The sequence below is a fragment of the Stegodyphus dumicola genome, chromosome 1, assembly GCF_044657685.1.
Source record: "Stegodyphus dumicola isolate Sdum_Otavi_A_Nest chromosome 1, ASM4465768v1".
NCBI lineage: Eukaryota > Metazoa > Arthropoda > Arachnida > Araneae > Eresidae > Stegodyphus > Stegodyphus dumicola.
Genome location: NC_140768.1, coordinates 232,167,668 through 232,184,757, shown reverse-complemented (window position 1 = coordinate 232,184,757; position 17,090 = coordinate 232,167,668). Strand labels below are relative to the sequence as shown.

General features: G+C 31.7%; 1 protein-coding gene across 4 annotated transcripts in view; it reads left to right on the top strand.

Moving 5' to 3' along the window:
* The window catches only part of LOC118191705 (uncharacterized), a 199,305-nt gene that overhangs the window by 168,045 nt on the left and 14,170 nt on the right, over window positions 1-17,090 (top strand). For 3 of the 4 annotated variants that reach the window (XM_085826360.1, XM_085826359.1, XM_085826362.1), the window contains 3 exons: window positions 9,525-9,729; window positions 13,637-13,753; window positions 16,741-16,907. In XM_085826360.1, the coding sequence (XP_085682486.1) occupies window positions 9,525-9,729; window positions 13,637-13,753; window positions 16,741-16,907 (489 nt within the window). Of the gene's footprint in view, window positions 1-6,449; window positions 6,581-9,524; window positions 9,730-13,636; window positions 13,754-16,740; window positions 16,908-17,090 lie in introns of those variants that run through there. The other variant, XM_035362540.2, reaches the window with a different exon arrangement.

Here is a 17,090-nt window from a genome sequence, read left to right as displayed (position 1 = left end):
TTATCTTACCTAAACTTACAGGACGTAACCAAATGTTGCGTGATTAGAATTACTTCTAAAATTCTACCACAAAATCTGTTATATTCAGTCGCTGTTTTTATGTCCGTAATAATTAGATATAATCAATAACTCAGCATTCTGATTTAGGATGGTTAAGGATACCTACTGTAGCATGAGAATCAAGACTCCTGTTTGAGACACAGGAGTGTATGTTTATTGAATTCAATTGCCTCCCATAAATGTGAAAATTGGTTAGAAAGGAGGATAAACAGATTATAAGAAAAATAAATGTGTCAGTTATCTTACCTAAAATTACATTACATAATAGAAAGTTGCGTGATTAGAATCACTTCTAAAAGTCTAAGTTGGTGAATCAGCCAACATGAAAAGCAAAGAATTTAAATCTACGCACATTTGTGAAGTGGCATATTCAAATATGGAATCGATGTACTTTTAAAGGGAGACTAACATCTTTCCCAAGTGGCCCGATGTCATGTGGATGGAGAAAAGAAAAGAATGGAATCAATTAAAAATACTAATATAAAAAAAAAAGAAATCAGATATTTGCTTCTCATTATTGCTTAAAATACACCGTTTTATAACTGAAATTAATCTCAGTTATCAAACGGTGTATCATTGGTCACATCATTACCGATGTAGGACTAATATTATGTGATAGAAGGCATCAAAATCTTCTTCGAGGCGTTGAAGTATGGCGTGATCTAAAAGAGAATGGAAACACTTCTCTCATAAACGACTACGATTTTCTAATCGAATGAAAAATATTTAATTAAAAATATACTTTCATTTTCTTTAAGTATATGACTGCGAAATGAGGAATAAAGACAGATAATTCTCTTTAATGTTTAAACACCTAAAGGTCCAAGAATGATATTCTAGGGTTTCGAGAGAAAGGTGAAAATAATTTGGGATACGAATGTACTACTTCCGACCTGAATGAATTCGCGAAATTAAGACTCAGATGTTTTTCCTTTCTGTAGTCACTTGAAGCCATGATTTTGAAATGAACATTAAAGGCCTTAGTAAATAGCATTTGCTTTAGCTGAAATATAGTTGATCTAGTGTTCCCTTTAGTGTCAAATATGGCTCCTGCCAAACAAAGTGCTGGTTTCAAATGCACATTCAGTTTGCGAAAGAAAATGGAAATATGCTTCAGCAAGGATGCTTGGTGTTGGTGAAAGTTAGAACGGAAGATGATTACTTATTTATGGATCAGAGTAACAATGATGGCGAAGCTGAAACAGAATTCAGAGATCTGCCTGAATGTACAACGGAAGACGAACATGACGAATCTTTCATACTATCCGATAATGAAAGTTTTTAAGTTTACATGTTATGTCATTTCTTTTCAACAAACAGCATTAGGTAATTTTTGTACTCTGATTTTTTTTCCTAATTTTTAATCTATGACTTTTATATCCGGCGTATAACGCGCACTGTTCAATTTCTATCTTATTTGTATTGAAAGTATGCGTTTACGCCGAAATATACGGTTCTTATAATCGCTGGTGTTTACAGATAGCTTAACACAAAAGCTGTAAAACTTTTTCCTTTCTTGTAGCACAGTCAATACAATTAAGCAATCTTAAACTAAAATTAAAAACAAAATATATGTGCATGCCTATATTTGCTTAAAAGTATTTATACGATGCTCTGAACTACGACTAAAAAAAATATTATAGACAGAATTCATCCGTTCGCAGCCAAACTTGAGAAGCTTATGAAAGAAAATCTTTTGGGACAAGGCAAAAAATAGTAATTAAATCACTGTGGCGATATTTTCAGGTATGGCTTTGTCATTACGATGTTTTAAAAGCGTGCTTTGTGTAAGAAATTAACATATGGTAATAAAAATTACGATAATAATGCTCATTCTTAGGAATTTGTCAGTAAAATTTATTTTTATTATCGCTATTACAACGACTTGTAATTATTTAATTTAATTAATTATTCTAGATCAGTTCTGGGCAATAGTTTCACAGCTGAATTTTAAAATGTAAAATTTAAACAGGTTTTAAATCGACTTTTCAAATTACATTAAAATTTTCCTAATCGAAGTTGGTTTTTGAAAAATTAATGATTATTTATGTTAGTTGCTATATTCCGATATATGTTTAAAATAATTTTGCAAGTTTAGGACGATGTTTTCCCATAGTAACAAACTAATATTTCATTTATGTATAATAGTTATATAACCTTTCATTCAGTTTAAATGCCGAACAGCGGTCGAGCGGCAAAGTCGCTGAATACTGATAGTTCGGCTTGGGGTTCGAATCCGGGCGAACGGACTGCCATGGCATGGACATTTTCGTGGTTTTCCCCGTGAAATCATTCGTATAACGTGTATATGAGCCTGTTTCCCTTATAAATTCCTCCACAAAGACATCCTCTCCTTAGGCAGATAGCCCGTGAGTACTTTACCTTAATCAAGTAAACCAAACCAATCATTCGGTTTAAACATTTTGCACATAATACATTCAGCTAAAATAATTATATGTGAATGATTACCGTTGATAGCACGACTGTAAGAGGTAAGCTATTCATTAAATTCGGAATTCGATACTTTGAATTCCGAATGATTTTATGGACAATGTCTTATTTTTAATCAGATTTTTTAATAGTGCATTAGAAAAGGGAAATCACGTGACAGATGGTTGTGATTCATATATTAGATACAATTCTAAGTGTAGGAATGAACTATTTTATCAGTCAGATATTCGATATCGGTTTCAAAATTACTGTACTAAGCATTACTGTTTCCGAGAACATAGATAAATATCAGTATTAAACATTATAAAACCATCACTTCTGAGGAAGACTTACTTCGATAGGGATAGTTAAACGATTAGAAACACACAATTCCAGAATGGACGTGGTTGCTTTAGAAACGGAACCCCTATGTTTGCTCCTATGTTATTATGAAATAATGCTTCACATTAAGAGGTAGTCTTCTGTTCTACGTCATGAGAAGTTTTACTCTAATAAAATTAAAAAATGCACATCTGTATACAGAGAAAAACCGGAATGTTTCTCCACTTAAGGGACCTAGACCGCTGATTAATCGCCAAAGAAGTACACAGATAATATGCCGTTTGGTTAAATTTATTCCGATTATAAGTAAGATTCAATATGAGGTACATCAGGGAAAACAGTCTTACTTAGAAAACCCAAAATAATACTTTAAAAAAACATTATTGATTAAAAAAAGAACATTATTGATAAAATTTTAAGAGCTGAAAGTACCAGGTATGAAGAATAATTTTTGATAATGCATTCTTAGCATTGGAAAACGTTGATCGTATTTATAATTCAAATATCGATTCAGTTTTTATCCAACAAACTGAAGTTCTTTTTTAAATGATGTTAGCTATTTTCTATTTTACTTGCAAGAAAATGTTGAACCATAAGCTTCATTAATTCATTTTAAAACCGTAAGAATATAATTTAAAATGATTTGTGACCACATTGCATATGTTTCCTGTACCTCATAATTTATATCCAGTCACTTGAAAATTAAAAATTATTTTTTTTTTTCTGTATTAGAAAACATACTGCTGCTATAATGCAGACTTCATAAAATTTTTTAAAAACATACATTTAAAAAATTCCTTTTCTGAGAAAAGGGTAACATATTTTTATATCTTATAATTCAGAAATTTAAATGTGGAATTTTTGGCATTTATTTTTGAAGATAACAGAAATTCGCATTTAGTCAGAGGAAAATGATAAAGTTTCTATAATGTTACTACTGTCTGCTTAAATGCATTTAAAACTGCTTAACTTTATTAACTTAAACGCAACAAAATAGTGTTTCGTTGTGTTATAGGGTAAAATAGTGGTTAGTTCGCAGATCATGTGGTACGCTTCAATTTCGGAAGATCCAAGGCGAATCACTGAGTGAAACTCCCATCTAATTCACAAACTTTTCCACTTCTCAAAATTTTTGAAATGAATAATAAACGCAGCGTACACAAAATCCGCTCAGGATTCCTCGTACAAATAATTTAAACACCTTGAAGGAGTGCTTGAATTTACTGAATAAGAAGACTTTGTGAAGTTATATCAAAATGTGTTGCCGAAATAGGGTAATATCGCTTAAAACTGAAAATTATGAAGTAAAATATATTTTTAAGAAAACTCAAAACGGTTATGCGTATGATTCAAACAACGATAAATTCAGCATGAGTCCAGACCTGCAAAAAATATATGTACATTGTAAAAATATAACTACTATAATATAATACGAAGTTTTATTTTCAAAGCAACTATACGTATTTGATATACAGAAATTCCTCTACTGGTGACCACTTCTGAAAGTGATAATTGCGTACACAAGCGTCAGTGCTTAATATCATCTGTTAAGATGACCATGTCCACAATAAATCAAACACATAAACTTATCTGGAACTGTGCATTATCGTCCTTGAGCGTGTTCACATATCTTCTGTAACACAGTACAAATCTGCAAAACTGTAGTTTCAATGAAAATAACCGTAGTGTTATGTCGATAAGAAATAAAATTTCCTTAAGTTCACTATCTACGTCTGCAGACGATTTTGCCATTTCGTGGGGGGGTGGTCGATTTAAAAAGAGGTGTATTAGAGATCACTGTAGACTGTAGAGTATGGAATTTTTTTTTTTTTTTCTCTTAGATATATTGAAGTGGCACTATCAGCTAGTTCATTTTCCGTGACGACCACTTGCAGTAAATGACCAATATTTCTTAGAACACGAAATAGATGCTGACCATCCTTTGTCAACCGTGCTTTCTTCTAAAGACCGAAATCGATTTGCCATAATCGCCTGGCCATCATAAAGAAGTTTTACTTCATTATTCAAAGTGAAAAATATTTTGAACATAAAATATATTGAACATTCCTCTGGCAGGCCTATGTAAATGTTAAATGCAATAAAATCTTTCTAAGGCGACCACACATTGTTCCAGAAGATTTTGGACTTCATTAGAGATGGTTGTGTTAGAAGAGTGACATTAAATATTGCTGGTGAGTAATTCTCTCTTAGAACTACTGGTCATATTTAGAGCGGTCGTCTTAGAGAAATGGTCACCACGAGGAAGTTCACTGAATTAATTTTTAATTTAAAGTCAGACGTTTTTTAGAGGTAATACAATAAGATTTAGTTTATACAATTTAAGTAGAGAAGAGGAATTTTGAATAACATCTCCTTCGGATAACATGTAGTGAAATTTGTTTTTGTGAATACTAATAATAATCTCGTTTTGAAATGCAGTTTAAAAATTATTTCAATTTTTTATGCTTTTCTAATTAGTTAATTTTTTTATTTTCGTTTAATCGCCTAAGATAAGTAATATGTATTTACGGTATATATATATTAAAAATAAAATTAAAAGAAAAAGAAGAAGCGTTATATTGTTAACAATTATTATTTTTACATTGTAACATGTATGTTCCAGGATAAAATAAGAAACCTCGTGATGAAAATTAAGCACACTATAGTTTATAGAATTAAAGAGAAAAAAAAGGTGCAATACATAAAAAGCATGATTAGAGTACTTAAAAAAAGTTCCATTTTATGAAAAGTATGAATTAAAAAAATCATATCTTAAATTTGTAGTTTCATAAATTCTTGTTTGTAATAGCATCAACAGCAGTGAGAATTTTCCACTAAGAAATTTTCTCATAGCAAAATTTATTTGGAATGTCTTATATGCATTTTTTATAAATTAGTGAAATTTTTCATGCTTCCGTTTTGAGAGTTTATTAATTTTAAAGAAATCTTAAAATACAGCGTTAATTCCCAATTACACGAAATTCTATCATTAAGCATAAAAACTTGAAATTCGTATCTTTTATGGAGATTCGCAATTTATAATGTAATGCATAGTAGGCGCTTGCTGCCTTTATGAAAAAAATCTTTACTGTTAGAAAATTAAAAGAGGAATAAAAGTTTATAAGGTATTTCTCCCGCCTTCCTAGCGTGCCTTCGTGGTGTAGTGGTTCTGCACGCTGGGTCGGTATTCCAGAGGTCCGTGGTTGGATTCCCGGCGAAGGCGTTGCTACTGTTTCATCTTGCCTACTTCCAAAAAATATCTAATGTCTCTACAAGTTAATGAAAAAGACTGTGGTGATTTATTTTCAAACTAAATGATCGATTTTTTTTTTTTTTTTTCATTGTTTCGTTTACACCGGATTTCGATTAAGCTGGGTTTTAACGTATATAAAAATAAAATTTTTTTGCCCATAATAAAACAACTTCCCATTTCATCTGAAATTCTAAACTAGATGCATTTCAACTTTGTATATGCGAGAATACAGATGGCTGTCGGCCATCAATGCTCGTGATCATGAATCAGTAAAAGAGCGGAGCGGTTTTATTTTTTTTATTAATTTTTCTCGGAGCGCTGCTGAAATTCGAAATGCGTTTCCGCGGGAACAAGGAACTGATACGTAGGGAAAAACCAGCGTCCAATCGCGTGCTTGTCGGCAGCTTATCTCCCTCTTCAAAACTCCCGGTTATCGGCATGTAAGCAACATTTCTTTCTCGTTCTTGCTTCTCTTCATGTAGCATTTCTCTTAAGGTGAGCTCTTTATTAATTTAGCTTTGTTTGCACTAAAATCTGCTTATAATTATTAAGTTTTGCATTTTTACAGTTTCATTTTTCCTGGTCATCAAAATATATGCAGCTTATGTAATTAGAGAAATTTTTTTAAATGTAAAATTGAAATATTAATTGCAGACATCAATATAGAGAATTAAGTATTAGGATTATATTATACTTTTTAGACTTCAACAACTTTGTGGTTTTGCTTTCCTGATTATTGGAATATTTAGAGTAATAATAATAGATTATGAAACCTAAATTGGAATAATGACCATCAAACAGCAATAGTATATTTTATAATTTATTTTTTTATTTTATTTTATTTTATTTTATTTTTTGGTTAATTTATTCCTTGATAAGGCAAAGAATAAGAGAGATATCAGCCTGTAGGCAAAGTTTAAAATATATAACAATTTTAAGAGATTTGAATTTGTATTATTTTATTTTTCATGATGATCGAAATGCTCAAGTTTTAAAATTCTAAAAGTTAACGCAGCCATCAAAATTTAGATTTTATTTTAGCCTTTGATTATATTACAGTGTCAAAAGATTTCATTTACGCTTTCGGTTTCGCTTGCTGTTAACTATCCAAAGTTCTAAAATAGTATTTTAAAATTTTAAATGTTATAATTACAACAAACATCATTATGAGAATTAAGTGTTTGGATTGAATTATAATGCTAAAGATTTATAGTTCTATTGTTTTATTTTCCGTGATTATTTTTTGGGATTATCGTGATAATCAATAATAATGAATGAATTTTACACTAAATTAAAATAATAAGAATCTTACATTTAGTGACTGAACTACTCTATGATGGTAATAAATTTCTGTTTATATTGCTTTACTCTTCCTGATAACTGGTTTCACAGCAATAACAGCAGAATTTAAATTTAAAATTTATATTTTGGGGAATTTTATCATTCATGTAAAAATTTTTATGACCATTCATTTCATCGTAAAACCCATTATTGCGAAATCTATTGATCATAATTTTTTTTCATCTGTTTTCATTTAGGTGTATTTTGATCATCGTGAAATCTATTGATCCATTAAATATTATTCTAGTTCTCTACCTAATTTTTACTATCAGTTAAGACACTTACTATCAGTTACTATCAGGTCAAAATTATTGTTTATTCACAATATTTTTGGAATTACGGTTCAATTTCTTATGACAACTGCTATCCGAAGAGGACCACCTTTCAAACTGACCAGTATTTCTGAGAACATAATTCAACCACGATAAAAAAAAAACATCGCTAAAAATCATGTTCTTTGAGACCACCATTTCTAGAGAGGATTAAAATCATATGTTAATCGTGGATTGTCACTTGCGGTGATTTCACGGTACTCCGAGAAAATGGTAAACGATGCAAGCTAGTCTCAATCAATCAAAATTGAAATGCCAATTTCTGTTCTTGACTTAATTATATTTTAAGTTAATTTCAAATAAAAAAAAAAGTTATTTTTTAAGGTTACATGAAAATCTTTTTCAGGCTGAAGATAATACAAGAGAAACACAGCATTTTGCCAATTGTTAATAAGTTGCAGGTTCCTCCCCCCTCCCAAATAATAATAATAAAAAGCTCTTGAGTAGTGTGGTCTGAAATGTCTGCGATGAGGAAATGATTCATATTTATATTACACTTTGCACATGGGAAAATATACTTTATTTCCTTTGATGTTTTAGTCAACCTCAGCGATTGTGAACGTACGCAAACATTCCGCGTCACCTATTTTGCGTAGCTTCATCAGTTGACATCACACTTTTTTGGGCAGTCTCTTCAAACTAGCGAACCAATGTTATGATTTAATTCATCCTGAAATTTCTGGCGTACTCCTATCAGATTGCAAGTAAAGGAGATTACAGTTCAGTATCCTTCATTTACATTTGTCAGGCAAAGTGCCCAGTTAAAATGCTTTAAAATATTACATTCTCAAGCCTGCCGAATTTTTTTTTTTTTTTGTGTGTGTGTGTGTGTGTGTGTGTATGTATGTGTGTGTGTGTGCATAAAATCCAGTTAAACTTTTTATCTAACTGAAAAGATTTTATCATTTTAAAATACATCTGAAAGGAAATAATAATTGTGATAACATTCAAGTATCAAAATGGGCGTATGCTATTTTGCGATTGGCTCCTTTATTTTATAGTAACAGATAACAAGCTTCTAGGGGTGGGACAACATGAAGAATTATTTTTACTATTTCATCCTTTAAATGTTTCATTCCTGTCGAATGTCTTATCTTGTTGTGGATAACGAACTTGAGGTTTCGATAAGTTGCAGTTATGAGATTTGAAGAGTAAAGAAATTCATTATGTGAAACAACATATACGTTGCTGCTGTCTAGTCTTAAAACTGAATTTTAAAAAATAAATCTTTTAAAAAGAGTTGAAGTTAATAAGTTTCTTTTCATTTAATAGAAAGATAATCAAATGTACCTAAATTAATTTAATAATTATGAACTTTCTTTAAGATGATCATCCACAGTTCCAGGTAATTTATATTTTCTGTTGAAGTGGTTGCTTTAATTAGGTGACATTCAAGGCAAACCGTCATTTAGTTCTTCAGCAATAGGGATCAGTTTTATTAATGATAAGTTTTCATTTTAGAGAGGTGGGGGCCTCTAGAGGTTCATTATACCTTCTAAACTTATTCTTTCCTTGCAAGATGGATTCTCTCGTGGCAACCATCTCCCTAAAATGACCACCTCTAAACGTAACAAGTATTTTTGAGAACATAAATAAATGCAGATATTGATATTCATCTCTGGATGGTGACTCCATTCAAAAATGACCACATTGGTCTGGAACGATGAGTAGCCGTGTTAAAGACGGTTCACTATATTTAAATTCATTATTATTAAGAGAAATATTTTGAATTTTTTTCCCTTACAAATGTAATGATATCCTTTCAGAAAAAAATGGCAAATCCTGAGTCAAAGGAAGAGTCACTTCTTCTTCTGCCGTGGTTGATAGATCACCTCGAAAGAGAGACATTTGAAGGTTTGAGATGGTCAGATAAAGATAGCAAAATTTTCTATGTGTATTGGATGCACAAAGCAGCCGATCCGTGGACACGAAAACAAGTGGAAGTTTGCGAAGCATGGGCTAAGTATAAAGGTAATATTTCATACCAAGAATAATAACATCAACATAATAACATGCAAATATCTTGCTTCTTATTACGAAGCCAATGGTATCCACTGCGTAAATTTTATTCGATTTATTTCTTGATCAGAAATTCTGTCTGACAGCTAAAAAAAACGTTACGAACCTTACTTAGATTTAATTACATTTATCCTTTTTTTTTTCCTGATTCCTTTATCTGTATAAAAGATTTCTCGGGAAAATGAAAGAGGAATCAAAGTCTTTGTAAGTAAACAGATGGTAAGGGAGAAAAGTGGGTAACAGAAATGAGAATCGTTGAAAATTTTGAACAGCATAAGACACGAAAATATGGAGTTTCAGAAGTAACGGTTACGAGGAAAAGAGTGCATTTCTAACAATAGGAATATTTTCATTTTTCCCATTGCTGCTGACCTGTAATGTTAAACACTTTTATTAAATTACATGCTAGTTAAATAAATTTCTAAAAATACTTTTTCATTTGTTCAATATTGTCCTTTGCATATTATAAAGACTGATGGTATGAGCACCATTCTTTATCTTCGTGTCTTGTTTGCACATCTAATTTTTATTGGTTTCCTAGTAGCAAAAATACTAAAATGGAAGTGGAAGCATCAGCGACACGCACTTCATTGAAACAAATTACATTAATTCTTTTGAAATAAAGAAAAGCTTAACCAAGATGTGAATAATAATTCCACGAACATCGTAAATAACATCGGCAAAACATTGCAGTTTCAGCTAAGTATACTCTGATAAAAAAGAAACGATCAAGGGCGACTAAAATTTTAAAAAAGTTACTGAAATTAAATCTGATTCTGTAAGTAATCCCTTCAGCATTTAATGCACCAATACCAACACTTGACCATGATTGGAATGTTGTTTGCCAGGTTTTTAATTCACGTTTGCCAGACCCTGTCTACGGTTCGGCTACAAAGTTAATGTATCAGGTCTGAGCAATGAATTCAATTGTTTATATTACCACTCTGAGAAGAGGCAGCAAAATAAAGGATCTGAAATTCTGAGACAACAAATCCTGAGCGGAAAATGAAAATAATATCTTTCTTTCTCTCTCGGAGAAGGAAGTATATTGTGCACCAAGGATTCGACCTAATGTAAAGAGGCGGTTTAATTTGAAAGGCTGGGATTACTGAAAGAGAACATTTGTAGTTTTAAGGCCTTACCTAATTATTGTTTCACCGCAGCACAGCGCCAAGCTTCAATTGTAGAAACATTTTTCAAAATATTTTTTTGTCAAAAAATTGAAAAATCAGAGCTACCCTCGACGGGATTCGAACTACCCTCGTCGGGAACCACCTCATTCCTAGCAGGAAGTGCTTCGAATTACACCAAAAAGACATGTGGTAAGGAAAGAGAAAATTCCTTATACGATATTAAGAAGAAACAACATTTCTTGTTGAGAACGTCACTTTTAACATCAATCTACCTCCTTAACAGGTTTGCCATTGTGAATATTTTTTGTCCGAAAGCTTTAAAACCAAATTTAATGGTCGTTATTTTGATTCGGAAGGCGATTCAGGGTGAATCGCAGAAATTCTACACGCACGTCAAGACTTTCTAAAAAATCTCTGTTGTAATAGTTTTTGTGCCTAAATGCATGAGGGCGATTACTTTGAAAGGGAAGAAAACTAGTTTTAGGTCTGACGAGGTTTCCAATTTAATTCCATATTACTGCGCAAATGCTTGCTTAGAATTCATCGTCATGAATCATCTAAATTTTCATTATTTCTCGTAATTAGTATTTTAAGAGATACTTTACTTTAGATTACAGATATTAGCGTCTGTCTGAGAAAGTTTGGGTATTGTTTAAATATTGGAACAACCAGTAAAAATGTTGATTAAAAAAATGTTTTTGGTTGTTGTTGCTGTGCTTGTTAAATGACATAACACAGTCATTCACAATTACATAAATGACTTCGCTGGGTTCTGGAGATTTAATCACTTGTTATATAGTATATATAACAAAAGAAAGGGTCTGTTTGCGTGGTGTATGCCTTTCGTTCGTGCTGCGCGTAATCTAATAGACCCAAGGCTACGAAATTTGGTACATAGATGCATCTAGATAACAGCCAGTGCATCTCGAAGCGATTTTTTCAAAATTCGAACGAGATTTTTTTATTTTATATATCTTGATGAAATAGCATCAAATCGGTAAGCACGCAGCCATTCTTGCTCACATATAACTGTTACCATTGTTGCTGTAATCAGCACTGTTGCCACTCGGAAAAATGAGGGCAATAATTCTGTGCAGTTTTTAAATTTAATGTTTCTCTTGGACACTAGACGTTTGTCGAGAGGTTCCTGGATACGACGTTTGTCGAGAGGAAGTTCGTCGAGAGGTTTGTCGAGAAGACCTTTGTTTTCCGGTACATTTAAAACCCAGACGAAGGCTGGCCGCATAGCAGCTAGTTTATATATATATATTTGTTTGTGTGTGTTGCAGCCAAAGCCCAAAATCGGCCAGTTTGCCAATTGGCCAGCCATTTTGCATGTTGGTTAATGTTCCTGTGAACTGATAACCCAATTTTCGATCTTCTCATGATTTTGCGCTTTACCCAGCGAGTTCGCAAAATGGCACAGGTGATCGCCCAAAGTTGGAAGAAAAATGGCAAGCTATTAAATCTATTATTTATTCTTTAGTTATTATCATCACTTGTTGCAACAAGTTGAATTTCTATGACATTTGGAATTGCACAACAGTTTCTTATTTCTGTATTTACAGCAATTTTTTTAGGATTTCCAAAAAGCAGTAAAAGAACGGAATATTATCGTCACAATATAGCACCTTTTTATTCCTTCCACATAAACATTCACGCACGCCCAGGGCCGCCTTAACGCTAAACACTTGCTCAGGGACCCATGAACAAGGCTAATCCATCTATATTTTATTTCTGTGAGTGGTTATCGTATCAGATGCCCCAGCACACCGCTTTACCCAGAGCCCATAATGCTGTTAAGACGGCACTCAATATGCCTATTACCAAACCGCCTTACTTCAACGCATTGAATTTTGGCCAGAGATCTCCACTTCGGGAAATAGCATGCCAAACTAGAAAAAACACAAATCATTTCTAATAATCGGACCTGTCGATCATTTCGCAACTTGAATGGACTTCAAATTTTGGCCTTAACATATATAAATATATTGGGATAATGTTGTAAAAAGTAAACCAAAACTATTTACTTGCCTTTTTGTATTTATTTTATATATTATATCATTTATTATTCTTGCAATTTTTATGTTTTTTAGAATTAGTGTTTTGGTTTAGTTTATTTTGGTTTGCATGCATAATTCGTGTCGGGGAAGTACCTATATATGTTTGGGATTCTAAATTACTTTGGTTATGTACTTTTAATACATTTAATTTATATTTTTTCCTATAGTGGATTTCTTTTCAATATTTTTCGAAAATTACTTAAATTTTAAATTTCTCATTTTAACATATCACTATTTTTGGTTTTTTGTATTTTCTTAACCCATACCTACATATATAGGTGACGAAACACGAATTGGGTAATTGAAGAATTAGGTTTGGGGGCAACTTCCCCTTGAAAAGATCTGTCTCCTGCCTACTCAACAATTATTCACTTTATGCAAATTAAAATTTATTTTTTAAAAAATTTAAGTTTTTAAGATAAACATTTTAGGATTGTATTGTTTTTTCTTGTAATTACATGTTTGCACTTCAGTTACTTATGTTTTTTGAATTTAATGATATTGCAAATTAGTTCGTAGCAATAATTCATCAATTTATTTTGTTAACAATTGAATTTGCATAATTTAAAATTTTAATTTACTTTATATGAATGAGATTATATTATATATTAATTCGTAATTATTGTTAGAATGATTACGATAAAATACTTTTATTTCTTTCAGGAAATAAAAAGGAAAATCCTCGTGATATTAAAGCAAATTTTAGATGTGCTCTTAGAAGTAAGAAAGAACTGAAACTAGTCCAAAAAACTAAGGATCGTTTGTTTTGGAAAATTATAGGTACGCACCTTCTTTTCTTTCTCTCTCTCACACACTCTCTGTCTCTTTGCAACGTCATGATATAGTAATCTTGATATGCTATAACCTACACTGAAATGAAAAATTAAAGAAGTGAAAAATAAAACTTCGCGCTTTCCTGTATTAATTTTGCATACAGTTTAACTACTAAGATAGGTCGGAAATAATTGATCCATTTATGATTTAGGAAGTTCCTGAGTACAATAAAACACGCAAATTTAGTATGTGTTACCGAATGCGCAGCAGAAGCGTAGCGTTAAAGTACCGATAACTATTTCTGTACTATAAATCTAGCCAGAGTAAACTTTGACTACTTTTTGTCTGATTATGCCCAGAAGAAATCATTTAAATCGGTGACGAGTGACATGAAGAATAGTAACCGAACATAATCATTCAAAATTATTCACAGTTCTAACTGACCGCCAAATATTCTTCTTCCATATTTACTCACGCAGTTATTACTTTAGAGAAAAAGGATGAGTATCTGCTCCCTAGGGATAGGGTACTTCACGGCCACGATACCGTCAGAAGAACGTTTAATGGGTTTATTATCGAAGAGAAAAAGACTGATGACAGCACAACAAACTGCTTGTAAGCCTGTTATATTTACAAGAACGTAGTGAGATTTATCAAAAGTCTCATCAGCGGATGATAATGCACGACTTTACTGAGAGATGCTTGGCCGTGAGCATGAAAAGTGATTGTATCCACACAGGCGATTGATAAGCCCGCTTTCCGTGTTACAGGTGAAAATATCGCAGCACAGCATTGTAGACGAGCGCATGGCGGAGAAAGCAACGCAAGAGGCAAACGTAGCCGTACAAAACATCATGGGAGAAAAGAAGACAAGGTAAAAACTTAGCACATTGTTAAATCTAAAACGTCGTAGTAAAAAATAAAGCAGTGCAATGTAACAAATATTTTTTAAAACTCTAAATAAAAGTTTCAAAACATCGTCGTACAAAATATTGAGTTGGGGGAGGGGAGGCCTTACAAATTATCGCATGACGAAAATATCCTAGAAATGTGTTTTACAACAGAAAAATTTTAAGTCAATTTCCTCGTAATGATTTGTAAACACAAGAGAAAACAAATAATAATTTTACCTCGATATTTCATATTTTTATATTATAACTTAACATAATTTAAGCATTCGAAATCTGAAAATGAGTAAAAATGAATGCTATGTAAAGCAATTGACAAAATTTGTATCTTTTGCACCTTCCTCTTTCTAATCTTTTTATACAATATTTTTTCATTAAAATCTACTAATATGTTTTTATAAATGACATTTAATAGTTAGCAAGATAAGTTTAAAAGTTTTCGTACCACTTTGTTTCATACAACGATGTTTTCTCTTTGCTTTCTTTTCTTCCATGTAGTACGACGACGACGTTTTTCCTGCGTTGTTTTCCCCGCAACGTTCTTCTCCGCGATGTTTTCGACGGGTATCACTTCCTGGAATTGAGCCTGACTGAACATGTTTGCAGTATGTCTGAACATAGCAGAGGAAACTTCAGAACATAGCCTCATTTTCGAAAACTCCGAGAAATTTCTTTAATGAAAATTAGCTTCCTCAAATTATTTTCAAAGCTATAATAACATAAAAATATCCCCTCGAATTTTGTGCATTGTGAAAACAAATCATCAAAATAATACAAACTTATGAAAATTTAGTTTCAAATTCATATACATTTACACAGTTATGTATTAGCTCCCTTTTTACTCGTTCCCTAGTTTTGAATAAAATAATTAACAAAACTTACTTTTGTAATTATAAGCTACAAAAATGGAAAAATATTTTCCGAATTTAATTTTTTTTTAAACGTAAAGAATAATCCCGTTCGTTTAAGTGACACTTTAGTTTTTCACTTCAGTATACATAACTCTGAATTCATTACCTTAGTCTTATTTGAGTTCCAAACCATTCGATTTTAATTATCAAGGTACAGTTTTGCGTAGTTATGGATATTAACATACATTTTTATTTTTATTTATATTTAAGGAAATCTTGAAATATTCTGAATGAAAATCATTGCTTAAAAAATCAAAGCTACTGAATGTATACTAATTCCGAGTAGTCTCATCGACTTATGACAGAAATTCTTCACTTACAAAGTTGTAATTATTCGTTTTCCTGTGATCTACTACTCAAAAGACAAAAAAGGCCTATAGACTTTCATTAAGAATATATGCAAAGATCTCGCCTTCTAACAGAGTGCAAATATCAAGCATATGTCCCGCTGTAGACAAATGTAAGAAAAGCGTTCAAATGTATTTTACCAACCTGCATATTTTCGAAACGCAGATTTTTTTAATGTGAAAGCTTATTGTGTTTTACCTAGATTAAACATTTAGTAGTTTAAAAGTGACAAATTCTTTTAATATGCAATATTGTTAGATAGACATTTTACAAATGAAGCTTTGTTCTCTAGAATTGAACTCTATTTAGAGATGAATATGACTGAAGCAATTATAAGTAATCCTTCTAACTATTCCTTTAAAAATTCCATTCCCCAGTCAGCTTACTAAAATAATTACCTCAGCTGAAAACAATAAAATTTAATGTCATGTCTGATTTCTTAGTAAATCTCACTCTTAATTTGTTTCAGATGTATTATTTCCCGTTTGTATTCAGTTAATAATTTACGACGCTCGTTAGCAGGGAAAAGATCGGCGTACATTTTTTAAAATATTTCATTTTGTAAACGACCAAATTTACTTGCTGCTAAAAATGATTGCAAAAGTTATATGAAATGAGAAATCGTACAATCAGAGTTCACACATAAAACCAGATGTAACTGGTTTTATAGGAAACAATAGCAATGTGGGAAAACTTAAATTTTCTAGATATTCTTTTGAGAATATAAATGCAGCTAATTCACAGTTCTGCTTTCCATTGCATTAAGTCTGAGTTTTCAAATGCCCATCTAGTTTTCTAACATTAGTTTGCTTGTTTCCATATGCAGATACAGGAACAGAAGCTGACAAAAACAACTCTAAAAGAAGCGTTCCAACTTCTTCATCAAGTTCAAGCTCATCCGATGAAGGAGATGCAGGAATTGCTACATTCGGAAGCAACGAAGTATGCCGTAGCTCAAAAAAACGAAAATATACGAAGGCACCTGTTTCAAGGGTATTTAAAATTCTTGCATTCTAAATATTTTACATATAACGACTTAACTCGAGTGGGGATATGAGCAGCATAAAATTAAATCAAGAAAGGTGAAATTGAATTTTCTGGCCATATCAACTACTAGCAGATTAATTGTTTATTTCAAGGAGATTTATTACTTATTTCTTCTTTTTTCAGCAACAT